The sequence below is a fragment of the Dipodomys spectabilis genome, unplaced genomic scaffold (genome assembly GCF_019054845.1).
Source record: "Dipodomys spectabilis isolate Male_0828 unplaced genomic scaffold, ASM1905484v1 ptg000495l, whole genome shotgun sequence".
Classification (NCBI taxonomy): domain Eukaryota; kingdom Metazoa; phylum Chordata; class Mammalia; order Rodentia; family Heteromyidae; genus Dipodomys; species Dipodomys spectabilis.
This window is the reverse complement of record NW_024871172.1, coordinates 961,796-982,746: the sequence shown is the minus strand read 5'-3', so window position 1 is coordinate 982,746 and position 20,951 is coordinate 961,796. Positions and strand designations below refer to the sequence as shown.

Genomic DNA, 20,951 nt, shown 5'->3' with positions numbered 1-20,951 from the left:
AGAAATGCCTGCCCGCGCCCATATGGCCTATGATGCCCATCGGCTGCCCACCAGGCTGAGAGTCCAACCCCCTCAGAGGAACACAGCGCCTGGGACAGGCAGCCACCCTGCCTGCTCCTCCAAGAACAGAGGCAGCACCAACAGCCTGGGCGCCAAGGGCTCCCACCTCCCCAGCGAACAGTGAAGGGCTTCCAGGGCCCTCACCGGGTTGGGAAGGCTCTGCCACACAGGAGAGTACTAACACAAAGGGAGGGACAGGGGGAAGGACAGGGGCAAGGACTTCCGTGAGCAGCACAGAGCGGCTCGGGAGGAGCCAGCTCACCCACACGCACCACCCCTCCTTGTCCCCTCTCCGGTCTCCAAAAGTCCAGCCCTCAGGACACCACCCCCGGCCTGAGTCTCCAGCCAGACTCAACCAGGTGGCCCGCCCCAAGGAGGACAGGGATGTGACAGAGCCAAACAGACGTCAGGTGCGCATGGCTGATGACAGGACATGGCCAGCAGACTCCTCTCCAGGCAGCGCTCCTGGGTCTCTGAGGCCCAGCCACCTGAACCCCAGCCTTCATGCTGTCTGCCCGTGGTCTCTGCACGCACCGCCTTGTCCTCTCTGCCATCTCAGCATGAAGAAATTTTGGCACAAGGACAGGACAGGAAACTGAGGCTCCATAGGAAGAGCAGGCTCGGGGTCCCCCAGCCTTCTAAGGCTTCCACAGCCCATGGTCCAGCGTCTCCCACAGCAGGCCGGCCTGCCAACCTCTGGCTGCAGTGAGGACGGCAGGGTGGCCGGCGCGCAGGCGCCAGCCCAGCCCCTGGCTCCAGAGGCAGGCTCTTTCTGCTGCCTCAACAAGCCAGGCCCAGGCGTGTACAGCTGACAGCAGGCTGGGCAGCTGGCTGGCAGTCACTCTGCTGAGCAGGCAGCCAAACCAAAGCACAGGTGACCTTGGGCAAGGGAGGCCCAGGCCTCCCTCCCTCCTCCACCTACTCCCACCCTAAGGCCAGTGGGCATGGCCCTATGGGGCCCAGGTACCCAGCAAGGATGTGGCCAGGACCAGGCTGAGGTGGTAAGGGAAGAGTAGAAGAGCCATCCCCACCTCCCCTCAAGTGACCACGCCATTCCGGGTCAGCTCTGTGGCTGAATTAGGATGCCTATGGCTACAGGCCTTGAGCTACCTACAGGCTAGGCCTTCCCTACCTCCTGTCCACCCACACTCACCGCAGACCCGCATCAGCACCACCTCTGCAGGTCACAGCTTTAAAGAGTGAGTCAGCTGGCCTGGCCACTCTCCGTCTCCTGGATGCCACAGGAGGCCACCTTGACCTCCTGGCTATTTGGGGGCCGTCCTAGGGGGCCCAGAGAGGCTCAAACCTGGGGCCTCTTTGGTTCTCAGAGACTAGAGGGCAAGGCCAGGTGAGTCCCCAAGGAAAATCACTTCAGACCCCTAACCATGTCCCTGGGAGAGGCGCGCCTCAGGCAAACGGAGAACGCAGGAGCGAGAGGCTCTCGGAGCCGAGAATCAATAAATCTGAACCTCATTCACAATGATCTGGGGCTCTTATTAAGTAAATTAATTTAAGTTAATTTAGCTCGATCATGGCTCCTGATCACAGTGATTTAGTAAGGGGGAAATTGCATTAGGAAAGGCCATGCTCACCAGATAGAGGAACGGAAGAAAATTAGATCCACTTAGCAATGTGAATTAATATGGAAATAGCAGGTGTAAATTTAACCTTATCGAGAGAGTAAAAATTATCTTCATAAATTTGTAGAAATAGCCCCCAAGATGCGTATAAATCTATTTAAAACAAAAATATTACAAAAAGTGCAGTAAAATTAATTTAAAATATACTTCCAGCTAGTGCCTCCAGAAAGTCGGCAGCAGCCATAGGAGAAAGGCCGAGGTCGGAGGCAGACTGAGCCCCGTATGTCCACACAGCCCAAGCACACAGGTTGACCTAAGTCTGGGATATTGTGGGTCGCAGCAGGAAAACGGCCGGGTAGTGCCCGGTGGCAGGCCCCTGGATACGGCACCCAGCTCCGTGGGCCTGCCGAGAGTGGCAGGCCACCTCAGCTCCCCGGGGCCAGGCTCTGCCCCTACCCCTCCCCACGCCTGGACGTGGGGCAAGGGAAGGAGCTGTTCCTTGGACCCGGGGGCGACAGAGCCCACCAGAGGCCCCAGAAGGCAGGAGCAAGCTCCTCCGATACCCACCTGCCCTGCCCCACTGCTCTAGGACATGGCTACAGCAGGTCAGAGCACGAGGCCCGAGGTGGCCTAGGTGGGGCAGAAGCCCACGTCACCACCCGACAACACGCCGGCGGCCTCCAGACCAGGCCTCTCGCCAGCAGCTTCTCTCTGAGAGCAAAACAGCTCATCGTGGGGCCTCGGGGTCTTGGTGATGGCCACTCTGTCACGCACGAGGCCCCAGGAGCAGCAGGCTTACAACAGCACTGGAGAGCGTGCCCTTGTGTGCGTCTTTGTATGCACGTGTTACAGTAGACTGTCTACACAGCATGTACACAAACTGCTCAGCAAACACAAAAACTAGGCTGTCAGCCATCATGCTGTGCACCGCACAGCTCCCTGAAGCAAGCTTGGTGTACACGTCCTTTAGGCCCCAACCTGCAGCCCTTGATACCCAGGCCTGAGAAGCCCAGACGAGGCCTCCTACCTGGACAGTGAGGTACGCCGGGCCCGCCAAGAGGGCAGAGTCAGGGGGAAGGGCGGGATGCTGAGAGGAGAAGCGGAGGCCTTCTTGATGATTCTGTAGCGGGTCTTGATCACCTTGCTGGTGGGTGGGGTCCGCGAGTGCATGCTGGATGCTGCAGAGAAAACCCAAGGCACAGGTGTGGGTCAGTGGGGGCCCCAGGCCCTAAGGCTGTCCTCTGAGTAGAGGCCTTTCCATCCCCACTAGCTCCAGCCGTACCCCACGTGGCACACATGTGCTCCCCCACACTCACACAGAGGGCCTGGCAGCCAGGGCCTTAGGAGCCGGCCTCCAGGCAGGAGCAACCGCATCCTCAGCTGTTCTGTCCGCGCGAGGGTGGGTGCCGAGCGCCTGCCCTGCACAAAGCCCACCCAGCAAGTCAGGCCGCTCCAGGAAGTCCCCAGAGTCCAACCCCAGGGGGGCTTGGAGGCTGAGGGGGGCAGCGCTCAGGTGCTGGTCCTGTGGCTCCACACGCAGGAGGGCCCTGGAGGCTCCCCAACTCTCCAGCACTCCCCTCCGCTGCGCCCAGACAGATTTATGTACTTAATCACTGTTTTCATAACATTCTGTGGGGTGATATCCACACGGCTTTTTCTTGCTGAATGTTTCTTGCAATTAGCAGGGATCTGTTTTGCCCGAGTTCCCTTCCACTTGATAGCCGGCAATTTCTCCATAGCTTCAAGGAACGAGCCTAATTGCCCGGCTTTCATAATGTACAGCTCTAACTGCCCAGATAATTAAAGCTAACACGGCAGCCACTCATGGTCGCTCCCCTCTGGCCCTGGGCACAGGGCCCCAGGCAGAACCTCAGCCCAACCTTCCCAGGTGGCCTGGCTTCCCCCTGGCCCAGGACACCTTCCCTGCCCACAGGTCCCAACTCCCACACGGGACCTGCACAGGTAGGAAGGCTAGAGCCTGGAGCAGACCTGGGCAGCATGGCCCTGGCCACACAGCCAGGAGTGCTGCAGCCCACCAGAGGTCAGCGAAGGCCCTTCCTTTGGGCGTCCTCTCCTGCCTGTCTGAGCCACAGCCTCTTCCAGGGGTGCAGAGTCAAAGCTACCCAACAGCCCCCGAGCCCTCCACAGGGGGTGTGGGTTGCCCTACCCACACGCGAGGGGAAAGAGTGCAGTGCAGCTACCCGTGCCCACCTCGGCCCTGAGTGGCAGGAATGAGGGCACCTCCACAACGTGTGCCACCAAGGGGAAGCCACAGCCACATGTGGATGAGGGTCCTGCCGCAGACAGCTCACGCCAGCCACAGGCCCTCCCGCCTCCCCGCCAGGGCCTCGCCCTCGCCCACGACCGCCCCACCTGCCTCCCTTTCCCCCGTATTTTCAGATAAGCTCTTGTGTTTTTGTACCAGGCTAGCACTATAGCATGTCCCTCTTACCTATGCCTTCCGTGTAAATGAGGCCACAGACACACACCACGCTTGGCTTGTTTGCTGAAATGGGGTCTTGGTTAACTTTTTGCCCGGGCTGGCCTCACCCAGCGATCCTTCTGAGAAGCTGGGGTTACAGACCTGAGCCATCATAACCCACCCATCTCTGTCTCTCATCACTGCTCTGCAGCTGGGAGAGGCAAAAACAAGGCAGGATCTCAGGAAGCAAGTGTGAACCCTTAGCTCTGAGCGCTCCCCGGCTCTGCCAAACTTGAGACACAGAGGGGGCCTGGTGTATAGTAGGCAGGCATCAGTAAGTATTTCCTGATTGAATTTTCAGGGTCTTACAAGCAAGGAAAGATCAACAAAAATCAATAGTACCTTGTTCAAACTAAGAGCTCCAGAATAGAAGATTCGGTAAGTTATCAATAACGTGAGATTCGTTAAGTTATCAACAACCTAAGACTCAGTACGTTATCAATAACCCTGACATGGCCTCACCATCCGGAAGCCACATGCTGGCTTCCTGCTCCAGCCTGTCCCCTCCCCCGCCCCCACCTCACCCCACCCGGCCCACACGTGCCAGGGCTGCCTGTGGAGAGCAAGAGGGCTCCGCTGGCAGCCAGAGTTCCCAGATGTACACAGGCCGCGGGCCCCGCACTCACTGCCCCGCAGCCGCTTGTGAGCTGGCCGCTGGCCTGCCAGGCAGCATGTGGCGGTCACAGGACACAGACCCCAGAGCCATGCACTCTGCCACACAGTTCAGCTCGGCTCAGCCCCATGGCCAGGCAGGCCTGGAGGCTGCCGCAGCAGGGCAGGGCAGGGGCTGGGACTGGGCCACGCAGCCTGGCCCAGGGAGCCCCATACCTGGAGGGGCTTTCTTTACTCCTGTTTCCAGATGCAAAACGTCCCTTTGGCTAACGTTACCGTCACCAGAGCTTGGAGTAAACGCTTTCCCTCCTTTCCTCTTCTCCTGGTCCTGTAGATGTCACCTCTCCAAGAAACGCCCATTCTTGCCCACAGGACTGGACTTTCAGGTGTAGAAAGCGCCTCCCTGGCAGGTCACTCAACAGGCTACACTTGGTGGCAGCCATCAGGATTCGGCCTCTAGCGGCCCTCACTCCTGCCTGCTATGGATCTGGTAGGGACGCATTCCTACGCCCACCACAGGACAATTCCACCACCGCACGTCCTTCCACAACACACGGAGCGACACAGCAGACTTCCTTTTGGCCTGGGGGAGGAGGGCAGGGGCCTTCTGCACACCTTCACCCCCCTCAGCCTCCAGGATCAGCTTCTCATCAGAGAGGGGTACGACAAGGGGCTCACTGCGGGGAGCTCAACCGATGCCACCCCCACGGTGGGGCTGTAGCCCTCGGCCTGGCCCAGACTATTTGCAGTCCCTATCTTCCTCAGCAACGAACCTCAGATGCACCTGACAATGGTCCAGGGGGCACGGGACAAACTAGGACCAACAAGCCAGGACCCAGGGGCTGGCAGCACTGTGCACGGATACAGGGACCCGGAAAGTCAGGTTAGAGAGAGGCCGGGGTCCCGCTCAGCGGGGCTGAGGCCAGCCAGCTCAGTCAGGAATAGCTGGCCTCCTCGGCGGAGGCGTCCACCCTGCTTGCTGGCTGAGGAGTTTTGTGTAGATAATCATGTTATTTAGATAGGATGTTGGTTTAATTCCCTTCATTACAGACTCCCAGGGTTGTAATTTTTTTTCTCCGCATGATGTATCCCCCGTGGCACGCTTCACTCAAATCAAGCCCCTTGCGCTTTTATTGCCAACGCTGCCCGCGCCGCGTTATCAGGCCCACACACGCAGCCCTCTCCGCCCGCCGTCCAGAGGTCACTTCTAATGACTAATCGATCTCATTAGCTTTCCTAATTAAAAACTTTACTACTGCAATGGAAGACAAACTACAAAAAAACTGCTGGCATCATATTTGAATGGGATATGAGCCCCATCTATCAGCAGGGCCTGGGCTCCTGCCGGAGGTTCAGCGCCCTCCGTGTGGGGCCTTGGGCTTTGGCTGGGAGCTGGCCAGGGGCAACCCAAGGGCACCCCAAGAATGTGGCTGCACCCCAAGCATCATCCTAACAATGTGCTGTCAGGCGGCAGGCAGCGCCAGCCATGGGCCCGAGCAGTGCCCGGTGGCAAGCTGGGCAGCCGGGGCACCCCTGCCCTGCCTCCACCTCCGGCCTGGCGGGCCCACCTCCCACCTCACCACAGATGGCAAGCTGTACACTGCGACCATGCTCCCATCCTGTTTTAGTGCAGGCGGGAGTTGAGAGGCAGTTCAGATTTTTATGGAACTTCAAAGAGAAATAACTATGAAGAAAATGAGTTGCTAATTTCACAACTGGCTAATGAATAAGATGAGACTGAAACTACTCCTTGAGCAAAGAACTGCCTGAAGCTACCAATGGGGGCAGGAAAGGCCACAGGCCAGCCCGCAGAACAGCCTGGGCTCCGTCGGGAGCCGACAGAGGACACTGAAGCAGGGCTTCTGGACAGAAGACCCAGGCTGGCACCCGGGGGCTAGGGGAGGAACACCAGGACCCTAGCGAAAGGCAGGCGGGGACAGGAGGTAGCTCAATGACAGAGTATTCACCTCACAAAGGAGATCCTGAGTTCAAACCCCAGTACTAACAACAACCAAATGGGCCAGGCACTAGCGGCTCACACCTGTAACCCTAGCTACTCAGAAGGCTGAGATCTGAGGCTCTTGGTTCAAAGCCAGCCCAGACAGGAATGCCCATGAGACTCTTATCTCCAATTGACTACCAAACAGCCATAAGTAGAACTGTGGCTCAAGTGGTAGAAAGCCAGTCTTAAGCAATAAGATCAGGAACAGGCTGGGCATCAGTGGCTCACGCCTGTAATCCTAGCTACTCAGGAGGCTGAGATCTGAGGATCACAGTTCAAAGCCAGTCCAGGCAGGAACATCCGTGAGACTCTTATCTCCAATAAACCACTCAGAAAACCAGAAATGGCACTGTGGCTCAAGTGGTAGAGAGTTAACTTTGAGCTGAAGAGCTGAGGGACAGTGCCCAGGCCCAGAGTTCAAGCCCCATGACTGACCAAAAAAAAAAAAAAATCAGGAACAGTGCCCAGCCTTGACGTTAAACCCCAGGACATGTACATGTACACACACATACACACACACACACACACACACACATAAAAGGCTGCATGTGGTGGCATAGGCCTGTCCTCCCAAAGAGGTGGGGCAGGCCTCAGTATGGCTGCTAGGACAAAGACAGAAGGAGCTGCCCACTATCCTGCTCTAGCCCAAAAAAACACCCTTCGTGCCAGCTGGAGTGAAGGCCAGAGACAGCACCTGCATACACATGTGCCAGGTCAGCCACACAGAGCAGCCATCCCAGTGGGACAGTGGCCCGTGCCCTGCCTGCCTGGGTCCCAGACATGAAAGAAAGGCCCAGGGGAGCGGGCTGGGCAGGGCCAGGTCCACAGGAAGGCCACCAGGGACGCATTCCTATGCCACCACCAGGACAACTTCCCCACTGCATGTCCTACAGAACACACAAAGTAACACATCTGACCTCCTTCTGGCCTGGGGGAGGGGGGCAGGTTCCTCCTGCACACCTTCTCCCCCCACACCCCCCAGCCTCCAGGAGCAGGCCTCTCGGAGAGGCCACCCAGCTCAACTGATGCCACCCCCTATAAAGGCAGGGGGCAGTGTGGTGCTGACTCCTTGGAGCTACTGCAGGCCAAGGACGAGGGACCAGGCTGCAGAGATGGCATTCTGCCCAGCCAGGCTCTCTGCCCCTAATTTGGTATGATTCAACTTTCCTCATATATTGCCTGATCTGCTCTTTATCAACAGCTGCCCTGACACTTCCTCAATATCTCCAAACTGTCCATACCCTTCACTGGCCGAAGACGGCTCTAAGACGGCTCAGCCCTTTCAGAGGCACATTGATTTCCACTCTCCTGCTCCATAAACCATGCTCGCTTCCCGGGCAGCTCAGGCCCCAGCTGGCCCATCTGCTGTCAATAGCACCCTCTCCATGGCCTGCTGTGCCCCAACCTGGCGGGGGCCCCTGGGACCTCTCTATCTCAGGATCTGGCGCAGGGAGTCCCAGCTCACAGCACCGCCAGTCAAGGTCAGCATTCCCATGACGGAGGTCTAGAGGCCTTTTACCTCAGCACTACTGTTTCTCAGCAGATGCCAGCACTGCCCCAGGTGGCCTGGGAGAGGCACCCTGCGCAGGAGGCAAGGAAGATGGACCGCAGGTGCCAGCCTGGCCCTCCACTGGCCCAGGATGGCGGTGGAGGCTGCCTGATACTCTGTAGGCAGGAGGCACAGAGTGTAGAGGAAGGCAGAGGCCCTGGGGAGCCAGGTGACCTCTACCTCAGCGCTCTCCCTGCTGGCCCCAGAAGGGTGCCAAAGCACAGGCATTCTCCCAGAAGAATAAGCTTCTTATAAGTAATCGCCTGGCATCAGATGCTGGTGGATCATACCTAATCCTAGATACTGGGGAGGCTGAGATTTGAGGTTCTTGGTTCAAAGCCAGCCCAGGAAGGTATATCCATGAGACTCTTATTTCTAATTAATCACCAAAAAGTCAAAGTGGAGCTGTGGCTCAAGAGTACCAGCCTTGAGCCGGGCGCTGGTGGCTCACGCCTGTAATCCTCGCTACTCAGGAGGCTGAGATCTGAGGATCACGGTTCAAAGCCAGCCCGGGCAGGAGAGACCGTGAGACTCCTATCTCCAATAAACCACCAGAAAACTGGAAGTGGCGCTGTAGCTCAAGTGGTAGAGCGCTCACCTTGAGCTGAAGAGCTGAGGGACAGCGCCCAGGCCCAGAGTTCAAGCCCCACGGCCAACAGAAAAAAAAAGCGTACCAGCCTTGAGTAAAAAAGCCAAACAAGAGCACAAGGCCCTGAGTTCAAGCCCCAGTACCAGCAAAAAAAGAAAACAAGTAATTGCCTAATGAGCCATGGTTACAACAGACACTAGTTGTGGTTACAATACTCAGTGCTAGATGGTGCCCACCGCAGACAGGACCCAGAGCAACGCTGAGCCTGGCTTGGGAAGAGCAGGAGGGACCAGGGCTCCAAGGAGCGGAGAAGTACCTGGTCTGTCTCTCCTGCTGTTTCTTTCTGGCAGGAGGGGAGGAAGCCTGGTACAGTGAGGTCAACACCCTGCAGGCCTCGTCGGCCCGTGCCTGCCAGCCTCTCAGCAAGCACCAAACCCAGGCCCTCGCTTCCCATGCTTCAACTCGAGCTCCAACACTCCTCCCAAGGGGCAAGGCCCCGACTCTCCTGACAAGGGCTAGGAGAGTACTAAAGGACCTGGGTCGGCCAGTGGACGGGGGCGGGGACCTTGGCTCGGCTGGGCTCAGCTGGACAAGCCAGGACTCTCAGCAGCCCAGAGACAACACAGTCAACGCTGTCCTACTCCACCCAGCTACCACCTCCCCGAAGCCCTGTCCCCTGCCCTGCCTAGTGGGTGCTCTGGGAGATGCAGGCCCTCCGGGTGGGCTGCATACCGCCCACAGGGCAGGCACAGGAGGCCCTCCCTAGGGTCAGCCTCTGCAGACTCAGTGCTGTCCATCAGGCCAACTCGGGCCCAGCCAGGCGGCCTCCTCCCCCAACGGCTGCTGAATTGCACTTTTGAGAAAATGGTCACAAAATTCTACACAGAACGTGTAGCACACATTTCTAAATGGCCTCTGCCCACATTTAGAACCGTGACATACATCTAAGCTGCTTGCAAAGCCTGCAGGCCTGGTGGGAGCACAGGCGGTGTCAGCACAATTTGGCCTCACTAAGGGCAGCGTGGGCCAAGTGCTGCTATGGGATGGGAGGCTGTCCAGCCAGGGCAGCAACACTGCCCCACAAGGCCTGGAGTCAGGGCTGGGCGGCAGCCAGTGTGGGTGCACGGGCCGGCCGGGGCCTGGGGCCACAGCAAGGCCATGCCCCGCTGTGGTGTCAGCCGCCCCTGACCAGAGGGACTCACCCCAAGCCCACAGTTAGGGTCACTCCCCTGGGGCATCGGATGCACCGTGTCTGCAGGAGGCAGTTAGGAGGAAGGCCTGACAGCGTGAGCTCTGGTGTTCATGTGTCATGACGGAGGGCCACAGGAGACCAAACTCCCCCTGGCACACCTATACTACCCGACCCCAGGCTGCCACTGCAGAGCCATTCCTCCCCATGCCTGCCATACTGCAACAGAGCGATGCCACAGCCTGGAGCCCTTTGCCCTGCCCAGGCCTCCCCCAAAGGTCTGTCCACCCTCAACATCGGGCCCACTGTGCAGCAGACGCACTGGTCATTTCCTGCTCCTGCGACTCAGCTGCCAGCTTTCCAGGCACACTGACTGGCATCTCCCGTACACAGGGATGGGGAGCATCGAACCACACACAGCAGGCAAAAATCACAGGTACATGACAGAACAGATCCACATCCCCACAAGGTGCGCCTCCTCTACTGCCCACCTCCGCAGCCTGTACTGACGGCTGTGTGTGGCCCACACGTGATGTTCTAAATATCCAAGTGGCCCTCTGTGTAAAAAAGGGTCCCATCCCTGCTAGAGACAGGACCAAAGCCTCCTACGCCCCACCCTGAGCTTTTGCTCCCACAGCCGCCCCGGCCCTGTGCCAGGACAGACTGCCTGTGTCTCCATGCTAGCTAGGGCTGGGGCATCATGCTCTGGGCCAGCCAGAGGGAAGATCCAGCCCTCAAGCCCGAGCTCAGCACCTGACCTGCATGGTGTGAGTGCAGCAGCCTCGCTCCTGACGCCAGCACGTGGAGGTCTGCCACGCCACGGAGGCCACATGCCTCACACATGCTCCTTGCCACCGCACTGGCCCAGCTGGTCTTCCTGACAACCACCTCTCCATCCCTCAGAGCACCTCTGCCACTTCTCCCGTGTGTGGCCCGTCTGAAGCCAAGCTAGCAGTGGCAGCGTGTGGCCGCTGCTCCTACCAGCCCCATGATGCTCCATCCAGAAGCACTCCTGGCCCGGGACCCAGCTCAGGAACCACCCCGCCTCGCTACTGCTTCCACTTTTAGTTCCTGCACCTGCACACTCAGGCAACCCTAGCCACTCCCCCACCTGGACCCAAGCCTGCCACGGAGCCCCTGCCCTACCGGACGGGCCTTCTGCTCACTGACACCCAACAGGAGGTTCCAGCTGCTCCTCTCTCCCAGACACGCAGGTTGAAGAATGGAGTGCACACTGTCTCCAGCACTCCATCGCCGGTGAGGGCCCTCAGGCCCAGCAAAGGGAAGTGATTAGTGCTATGAGCACCGCAGCCCACCCAGGCTGCTCATGCATGACGCCTGCTTCCCGGCTGGCGGCCCTGCAGGCTGCGGGGACACACGGCTGCAGCTCTGAGGGGAAACAGAATCCAAGCAGGAATGATGGGAGCCCTGCCTCAGGCCACATTCCCTAGGCCTGACAGGGAGCCCTCCAGGCCTCCCTCGGTAATGCCCGGAGCCTCGGGACACTGGGGCAGGACAGCGGTCGGCCTCCACCATCCAGCACGCAGGCTCAAGCTGCACCAGGCAGGCATCAGGCCCAGCGGTCACTGCAGGCGCCTCACAAAGATATCCAGGGCTTGGTTTCCACAGTCACCAGCCTGAGAACAGCTGTGGAGACACCTGCAGGACACGTGCCCCTGCCTGCCCAGCCCCCCGCCCCCAAGCCCACGGAGGGCTCCCTGTGTGGGCTGGCGGAGACCTGCGCTCACACTCTGGCGCCACGCCTACCCGAGCCAGGACAGGGAGCACCTGTACTCAGGTTCCTGTCCCTGGCTGCTGCCAGAACTGGGTGGTGACTCGGTGTAGCCCTCTTGCTCTGGCCTATGAGGACTCAGCCATGTTGTTTTGACAACGCCCCTCCTGCGGCCCGGGCCCCCACCCCCATCCCATCTTTGAGAACTGACATTCACGAGCTTCCGGGCCGTCTATTTCTCTAAATGAGGCAGGATGGCAGCTAAGGCGGGGGTGGGGAGAGGGCCCGCCCCCGCGCTGCCGCCGTGGGAGCTGCCAGGGACCACACTCTAACAAGCTTCAGTGGTGGGATGACTGGAATCACCAAGTATGAATTTTTATGAGTCTAATAAATCACTCCACTTTCCCTGGGCTTGATGGTTCCCAGCACTTCAAACATAGAAGAAGAAGGCCCACTGCACACAGGGAGCCGGGCGCGGAGGAGGGCGCCCTGGCCCGGCACCGCGATGAGTGCACGCCAGCGTCACTCACACACACTCACCTTCGAGACAGACCGCGGAGACCCAGACCCAGCCAGGGGCGCTCAGGCCTCCCCAGGGGAGGTGGGAAGCCGCTCGGGGGCAGCCTGCCTGGATCACCATGGGGGATCCATCTTTGACAAACATTTACAGATTATCAAATCACAACAGCAGCTCCAGACAGGCCCATAAGTCACCCTAAGCGGCCATCGCACGGCAGTGTGAGGGGTTGGGCAGCTCGGTGATGACAAATGCCCGCTGTCAGCCACCCTGTCCCCGTGCAGGACCCATGCTCTCTGCTGTTCCACACTACCTGCTGTTTAATGACAACACTGTCAGACCAAGACTCAGCGCCACCGGAGCGGCCGCCAACGCCGCCGCAGACTGTCAGAGCCCTATTAGAGGGAAGATTGAGACCCCACTCTTCCCAAAGTCACTCAAGCAACACAAGCCGCTAGTTCCTGTAATTATTGTACGCGAGCCATCGATCGCGCACTGACATCTGACCCTCCGATATGAAATGGGAGTAGTTGGCTTCCTGACAGTCGCTATACATTACAGAGGGTGGTCCTTCCCTCCCCTCTAACCGGCGGCACCCAGACCTCTAAGGCGAAGGCGGGAAGGGTGCAGGCAGCACCACAAAGTTACTGCCCAAAGTTACTGCCCTCTAGCCCCAGGAGAGCCGCTTGAGCTGGCCTCTCTGGTCTCCCGCAGGCCAGAAGGGGACAGGGCAGCAGACAGCTAAGGAGACTCCTGCAGAAGGTGGGAGGCCTGGGCCAGGAGCCACACAAGCCCCGCTGCCTGGAGTGCACCAGCCAGGTGTGCTAACCTCACCTTCTAGAATCCTCTTCCGAAAACGTGATGGGGGGGTGGGGGGGAGTCTTGAACTCCATTTTCTGCATGGGGAACAGGAAATGTTCCTATTTCTCCCAACTGTTACCCTGTTTTACTAAAATCCTTGCTAAAACTTTCACCATTGAGACACCCCAAATCCACTTCCTGTGTGCATAGTACATCTCAAGGATTTGTATGGAAACTGGGAGGCAGAGGGAACCCTTCATCCACTCTCTGGGGGCAGAAATTGGCAAACCTATGAAGCTCACAAGCCAGTTACCCACAGCATCAAAGGCAATGTAATCCTTTTCCCTGCAACAGTTACAAAAATAACGCGATGGCTTCTGACCCCAGTCACTGTCTTATCCTGGGCCAACAGGCCCCCCTCAGCAGGAAGACGGACCACTGCCCTACTGTACCCCTCATACGTTACGCAGGAGGGAGATGAGGCAGGATAAACAGATGAGGAGTCAGGGAACTTAAATGATTTTGAATAAATGGCAGAAGGGTCAGATTCACAAGTTAGCACTAAGAAGCAAACTGAAACAGCAGATGAGCCCTCAACAAACCGCCTTCCAATTCAGTGGTGCAATAGGAGATATGAAGGAGCTACACAAATCTATTTTCTTTATTTTTTTTCCAGTCCTAGGGTGTGAATTCAGGGCCTAGGCTCTGTCTCTGAGCCTCTCTGTGCTCAAGACTAGTGCTTGACAGCACAGAGCTACTTCTGGCTTTTTCTGTGGAAGTGGTGCTGAGGAATCGAACCCAGGGCTTCATGCATGCTGGGAAAGCACTCTAGCACTAAGCCACCTTCCCAGCGGATTAAAAATAGACTGTTTCTAGCCGGGCGCCAGTGGCTCACCCTGTAATCCTACTCAGGAGGCTGAGAGCTGAGGGTCCCAGTTCAAAGCCAGCCCAGGCAGGGAAGTCCGTGAAACTATTATCTCCAATAAACTACTAGAAAACCGAGCACTGTGGCTCAAGCGGTAGAGCGCTCGCCTTGAGCTGAAGAGCTGAAGGACAGCACCCAGGCCCAGAGTTCAAGCCCCGAGACCACCAAAAAAAAAAAAAAAAAGGACTGTTTCTGAGTACAGCATGAGCCCAGTCACAGGCCCTCAAGCACACAAAACGCAGCTTAGTCCAGGTCAAAACTGGCTACACAGGTGCTGGCTACAGGACCGCGGCAGGGCCCCTCGGGAGAGGGGCTGGTGAGAAGAAATGTCCTCTCGGCCAAGAGCCCTGCCCAGAGGTGGCCCAACGGGAGCTCCAATCACGTAAGTGTGGCAAGGGACTGCAGCTGCTCCTCTCCTCAACCCAGGCTCCGCCAGCAGAACCCGTACCAGTCTACCTTGGTGCACACAGCTTGGCACGTTTGCTGGTTGCTCACAGCTGTGGAAAAGCCAGACACCCACATGAGAGAGGCCCAGCTCTGCCCTGTGGAGTCTCCCCGCTGCGCCCTCCCCGTGCTCCATGTGGGTGGGGCCCTGCTGCGCCCTCCCCGTGCTCCATGTGGGTGGGGTCCCGCTGCGCCCTCCCCGTGCTCCATGTGGGTGGGGCCCCCCACTATGTGCTCCATGTGGGTGGGGCCACTATGCCCTCCCCCTGCTCCATGTGGGTGGGGCCCCGCTACGCCCTCCCAGAGCACCATGTGGGTGGGATCTCCTCTCTATACCCTCCCATTGCCCCTGGAAGGCAACTCCAGAGGAAAGCAGGCCTTCCAAACACTTCCCAGAAGAAGACAGGGTGGGAAAGGAGACTACTGTCTCCTGCCATCTTCCAGACTTCAAGCTACCAAGGGACACAGCCTGCAGAGCAGCCTGTGGGACGTGCATGAGGCCTGGCCCCTGTGAAGGCCTCCTCCGCACGCTGGCCAGCAGGCGTGGCTGCAGCCAGGGCGCACTGTGTGCAGCAGCCCAACCCATGCAGCGGCAGGAGCTGCACAGACTCCCATGTGTGCTACGCCGCCACTGACTCACGCCACAGCGGATGCGGTGGGCAATTAGGAGGAAAGCTGCCAAAGCCCATCACAGATCCATGCCTGGAGCACACCAGGAGGAGAGAACTCAACTGCTCCACAGTTAATTCAGACAAGCAGAGCCCACAGAAGGATGCGATGAGCTAGGAACCCCATGGAGTCCACAGCAGCTTGGCTCGGAGGAGCTTTGCCGAGGCAGAGAGAGCACAGCCCCAGATGGGAGCCCTCAAACATGCCCTGCGGGCTGCAGCCTGACCCTACAGAAGGCTGTTCACACAGCAGGAGGGTTACTCTGGACAAGAGATCGAGTTGTCGCTCCCATCTCTCAGATCTCTTCCTAGCTGACAGGCTTTTTTCTTTTGTAAGTATACTAGGCCTCCCTCTCAGAAGGCAGGTGCTCTGTTATCTGAGCCACACCCCCAGCCATTTCTGTCCCTATTTTTTGGATGGTGTTTTGAGTTTTTGCCTCAGGCCATGATCCTCCTTCCTAAGGCTTACTGCTGGTATTTCAGATGTAGACCACCGCTTAGTAACTGAGATAAAGGTCTCACTACCTTTTTGCATGAGCTAGCTTCATCGCAGAACTCTGGGTAGCTGGGTTACAGGCATGAGACACCACACCTGGAAGCTTACATCAACACTTTCAGTGAACCAGAAGTAGGTACAGCAGGAAGTCAGACCCCCGGACACAGTGCCTCCCTCTGTGAATACCCTGCAGCATGGGCCTGCATGGAGCTGGCCCAGGTCAGCGCTGAGTGCTCTCCCTTACCGCTCACCCGGAGCCAGCGAGATCCTACTGCCTGACAGCTGCTACCCCCAAGCGGGCTCCTCATGCCCGCTGGGGCTGTCATGGACATGCAAGGAGCCTCCGGGAGCTTGTCCTGGGCCGACCCCTGACCCCAGCACCCTCCTGAGGTGCTTTGAGGGCACTGGCTGGAGCACCACGGGCCTGTGCTCACCTACACTAGGCAAGGGCCCAGACGTCACAGCCTGGCTTGAGAATGGCTCCAGAGTCAGCTTGGGGAGGGCTTAGGGCTCTCGGGAACCCGCCTCCCAAGTGCCCATCAGGCTATCCAGGCCCCAGAGGGCTACAGGCCACAGCCTGCCCAGTACAAAGACCCTCTCTGGGAAGGACGCCATATGCCAGCCACACAGTGTCACTGGTGGGTGCACGGTCCCCACACAACCTTGACTCCGCAGGTCCCGTTACCAGTCCCAGACTCCAAAACTTTACATACAACTCCACAAAACAACCAAACAAGTAAACCAGATTTGATTCAAAATTAAGAGGAAAAACAACAATGAACAGATCTTAATAACTGAGTGTCCTTTAAAAGTAGTATTGGTTGTTCATGTAACTGTAACCCTCTGTATAGTATCTTTACAATAAAAAATTAAAATAAAATAAAATAAAAGTAGTATTGGGCTCTTACGGAGAAGCTAAACCTAACAGACATACATAGCTCATGCCTGTTATCCTCAGAAAACAGGAGGCTGAGATCTGAGGAGCATGGTTCAAAGCCAGCCTGGGCAGGAAAGTCCGTGAGACTCTTATCTGCAATAAACTACTCAGAAAAGGCTGGAAGTGGTGGTACTGTGGCTCAAGTGGTAGCCTTGAGCAAAAGAAGCTAAGGGATAGGCCGAGAGTTCAAGCCCAAGCTTGAACAAACAACAAAAAGGACTGGGGTTAAGGCTGTAGCTCAGTGGCAGAGAGGACTGCCTTATACTGTGAGAACCTGGGATCAATCCACACCACTACAAACCAACAAAATACATAACAAGGCTAGCAGGTTACTCTCCAGACGACAGCTGTAAGAGGTGGTTAGATGAGGCCAGGTGTGGCGGCACGGGCCTTTGACCCCAGCTCTCAGAAGGCCGAGGAGGACCGTGAAGTTCAGACTAGCACAGTGAGAGCCTTTCTCTCTCTCTCTCTCTCTCTCTCTCTCTCTCTTTCTCTTTCTATCCTCTCTCTCTCACACACACACTACCTACACACACACATACACACACTAAGGATTATGTTCAAAGGCTTAATAATCAAAATTGAAAACTTTGGCAGACTTAGAAACTATACAAAAAGACAAACAGAAATTTTAGAATTTAAAAACTAGCTGAAGTCAAGGGATGAACTTAGTGGCAAGTTATATTGAGCAGAATAGCAGACAAGTAAGCTAGACAGAATAAATTAAAAGCACACCTAAGCATGTGATAGCACAACTGCTGAAAACCAAAGAGGGAGAAAAATCTTCGCAACCACGGAGAGAAAAGAAAGATGTGTGACTTTCAAGTCCTGACAGCTGATTTCTCCATAGCAGCGGCCAACTCAGAAGGCAAGGGAATGAGATCACGGAAGGACAGAAAGAAAATAACCACTCTAAAACTGGTTTGTTTTATTTTTTGCAGTGCTGGGGATCAGCCCAGGGCCTCACAGATACCAGGCAAACACTCTGCCACGAAAACGTGTTACCCAGCAAAAATACCCTTCAGAAACTAAGGTAAAAATAAAGATATTGTACAACACTGGAGGCACTGGTCCACAGAACTGCATTATTTAAGAAATCTTTTTAAGGGGCTGGGAAGGTGGCTCAGTGGTAGAGCGCTGAGGCCCTGGGTTCCATTCCTCAGCACCACATAAGCAAAAAGAAAAAAGCCAGAAGTCGCGCTGTGGCTCAAAGTGGTAGAGCGCTAGCCTTGAGCTGAAGAGCTGAGGGACAGCGCCCAGGCCCAGAGTTCAGGCCCCACGAACGGACCCCCCCCCCCCAAAAAAAAAAAAAAAAAGATTTCTTTCTTTTTTTTTGAGGGACAGTGCCCAGGCCCAGAGTTCAGGCCCCACAACCAAAAAAAAAAAAAAAAGCACCCATTTCTTTTTTTTTTTTTTTTTTTGGTCCAGTCGTGGGGCCTGAACTCTGGGCCTGGGCGCTGTCCCTCAGCTCTTCAGCTCAAGGCTAGCACTCTACCACTTGAGCCACAGCGCCACTTCCGGCTTTTTTCTTATGTGGTGCTGAGGAATCAAACCCAGGGCCTCGAGCATGCAAGGCAAGTGCTCTACCACTGAGCCACCTTCCCGGCCCCAGAAAGAAATCTTTTTAAGAAGTATTTTTTGACTACGTCCTCACACTCCTAGCCACTGGGCAGGTGACAGAGGACGGGATCCAGACCTCATCGGTCCCCTGTAGAGCCACACACTGTAGCCAGCCCACCGCCACTGACCCCCCAGCTCAGCCATGGAGCACCAGCACCAAGACAGCACGTCCCAGGGCCCGCGGAAGCCTCAAAGGAGGCCGCCACGGAGGGGCACATGCAGGCTGAGAATACCGCACTTATGAGGAACTTTCAGAAGGGCCAGGGGACCCCGGAGGGCTTTAAGCTGGTGTACCCCTGTACCACACCTACGCGGCTCTGGAGGGGGGTCTTCGCCTGTCTTCGCCCCATCTACTTCCAGAAGAGCTGCGCCGCAAGGCCGCCCTGGAGCAGGACATGGCCTTCTGGTACAGGCCCTGCTGGCAGGAGACCAACACGCCGGCCACACAGCATATGTGAAGTGACCCCACAAGGTGGGGTCACCCAGCCTGAGCTGCTGGTAGCCCATGCCTACACCCGCTACCGGGGTGACCTGTCTGGGGGCCAGGTCCTCAAGGAAATCCACAGAAGGCCCTGGACCTGCCTAGCTCTGAAGGCCTGGGCTTCTTCAACTTCCCCAACATGGAGAGTGCCACCAAGTTCAAGCAGCTCTCCCATGCCCACATGAACACGCTGGAGATGACCCCAAGACCAGGCAGAGGGATCGGAGAGGCCAAGACCGCATTCCCACTCAATATCCAGCTGTTTGAGGCGCTGCAGGGACTGCTGACCCAGGACTCAAAGGACAAGCTCCTGGGCTCACCAGCAAGCCAGCAGCAGGGGCAAGACGCCATGGCTGCAGAGTCTCCCAGACACCACCCCTCCGACGGGGGCACTGATGGGTCCTGGCCTTCAGCTTCCTGGTGACAACAATGGCTGTGGGACTTTATGCATATGAACATGTGTGCCCGTCCCCGGGGGCCGTGACTGCCCGGTGAAGGACCGCTCCCTGAGGGGCACAGCATGTCTTGCTGCCCGGTGAAGGACCGCTCCCTGAGGGGCACAGCATGTTTGCCTGGTTTCTCACCTGGCGACACGGGAAGCTTTCAGGGATTCTAACCCGTCATATCCCTCGGAAATAAAGGGAGGTGCTTGTGGCATTGCCTGCCCCCCACTTCCGCCATGAAAAGCACATCCAGCCAGTGGCCTGGACCAGAAACCCAGCAGCCCTGGCTCCTGCAGCAGAGCCCGAAGACGTGGCCTGGCTGAAAGCAGTGGCTATCCTGAGCCTTCCTTGTCCTTGGTCCCTGTATCTACGCTGGCCACAATCATGACGGCTTTCTCAAGGGTCATGGAAGGCAGCAGAGCTGTTGTGTCTTGTGTCTGTCTTTTTGTTGTTGTTTTTGTCGGTCGTGGGGCTTGAACTCTGGACCTGGGTGCTGTCCCTCAAGCTCTTCAACTCAAGGCAAGCGCTCTACCACTTGAGCCAGAGCACCACTTCCAGTTTTCTAGTGGTTTATTGGAGACAAGAGTCTCACAGACTTTCCTGCCCGGGCTGGCTTTGAACCGCGATCCTCAGATCTCAGCCTGCTGAGTAGCTAGCATGACAGGCGCGAGCCACCAGCGCCTGGCTTGTGTCTGTCTTATTTTGTGGAGTCCACTCTTTGTTTTTATTTCCGCTTGAACAGTATGGTGATGTCTTATGTTCTGTTGTTTTGATAAGTTTGGGCTATCTTCCTGGAGGAGGAAAAGGGGGGAGGAAGGGAGGTGTTTAACAAGAGTGTGGCTTTGGCCTCCATGTTGGTGTGAAATAATAAACAGCACTATCTGATAACTTAAAAAAAAAAAAAAAAAAAAGTATTTTTTCCTCTAGGTATAAGCAGAGAAAGGAATCAAGAGAAATAAAAGGCCGGGCAATGGTGGCTCATGCCTGTCATCCTAGCTACTCAGGTGGCTGAGATCTGAAGACTGTAGTTCAAACCCAACCTAGGTAGAAAAGTCCATGAGACGCCTATCTCCAATTAATCAGCAAAATGCCAGACTGGAGGCATGGCTAAAGTGGTAGGGCTAGGAATGAAAAAGCCAAGTAAGAACACAAGGCCCTTAGTTTAAGCTCTGATACCAGCACAAAAAAGAGAAACGGAGGACTAAATATGCAAGTGTAAGTAAATGTCTAGTGTATAATTATCTTATGATCATGTATAACTGTCTTATGATATCTGAATTATAGAGACAGCCAGGCCCAGTGGCTCACACCTATAATCCTAGCTACTCAGGAGGCTGAGATCTGAGGATCATTGTTCAAAGACAGCCCAGGAAAGAAAGTCAGTGAAACTCTTATCTCCAATTAACCACCCAGAAAGTGAGAAGTAGTGCTGTGGCTCAAGTAGTAGAGAGCTAGCCTTAAGCAAAAAGCTAAGACAGCACCCAGACCCTGAGTTCAAGCCCCAATATCAGTACCAAGAAAATAAATAAAATACACACATACATATACATACATACATAGTTTAAATCATGACAGCTCTAACATGTGACACGAGGAAGAAGCCCTCTACACTTCTATTATCCACAGCATGCTCACATGCAAGCTTATATCCACAGTTGTATCTACAGTGATGGGTACACCATATAGCTGTAGGGAAACCACTAAAAGCATACAGGAGTGGCTGGGTGCCTGTAACCCTAGCTACTTGCGAGGTTGAGATCTGAGGCGCAGGTTGGGCAGGAACGTTTCTGACACTTTTATCCCCAATTAACCAAACAAAAAGCC

General features: G+C 56.4%; 1 protein-coding gene and 1 pseudogene across 1 annotated transcript in view; one reads left to right on the top strand and one right to left on the bottom strand.

The window, feature by feature from the left end:
• Zc3h3 (zinc finger CCCH-type containing 3) overlaps positions 1–20,951 on the bottom strand; it is an 82,858-nt gene that overhangs the window by 46,209 nt on the left and 15,698 nt on the right. The window contains exon 4 of the mRNA XM_042669468.1: positions 2,668–2,818. Coding sequence (XP_042525402.1) covers positions 2,668–2,818 — 151 coding nt within the window. The remainder of the gene's footprint in view (positions 1–2,667; positions 2,819–20,951) is intronic.
• Positions 18,346–19,108, top strand: LOC122098862 (annotated as a pseudogene).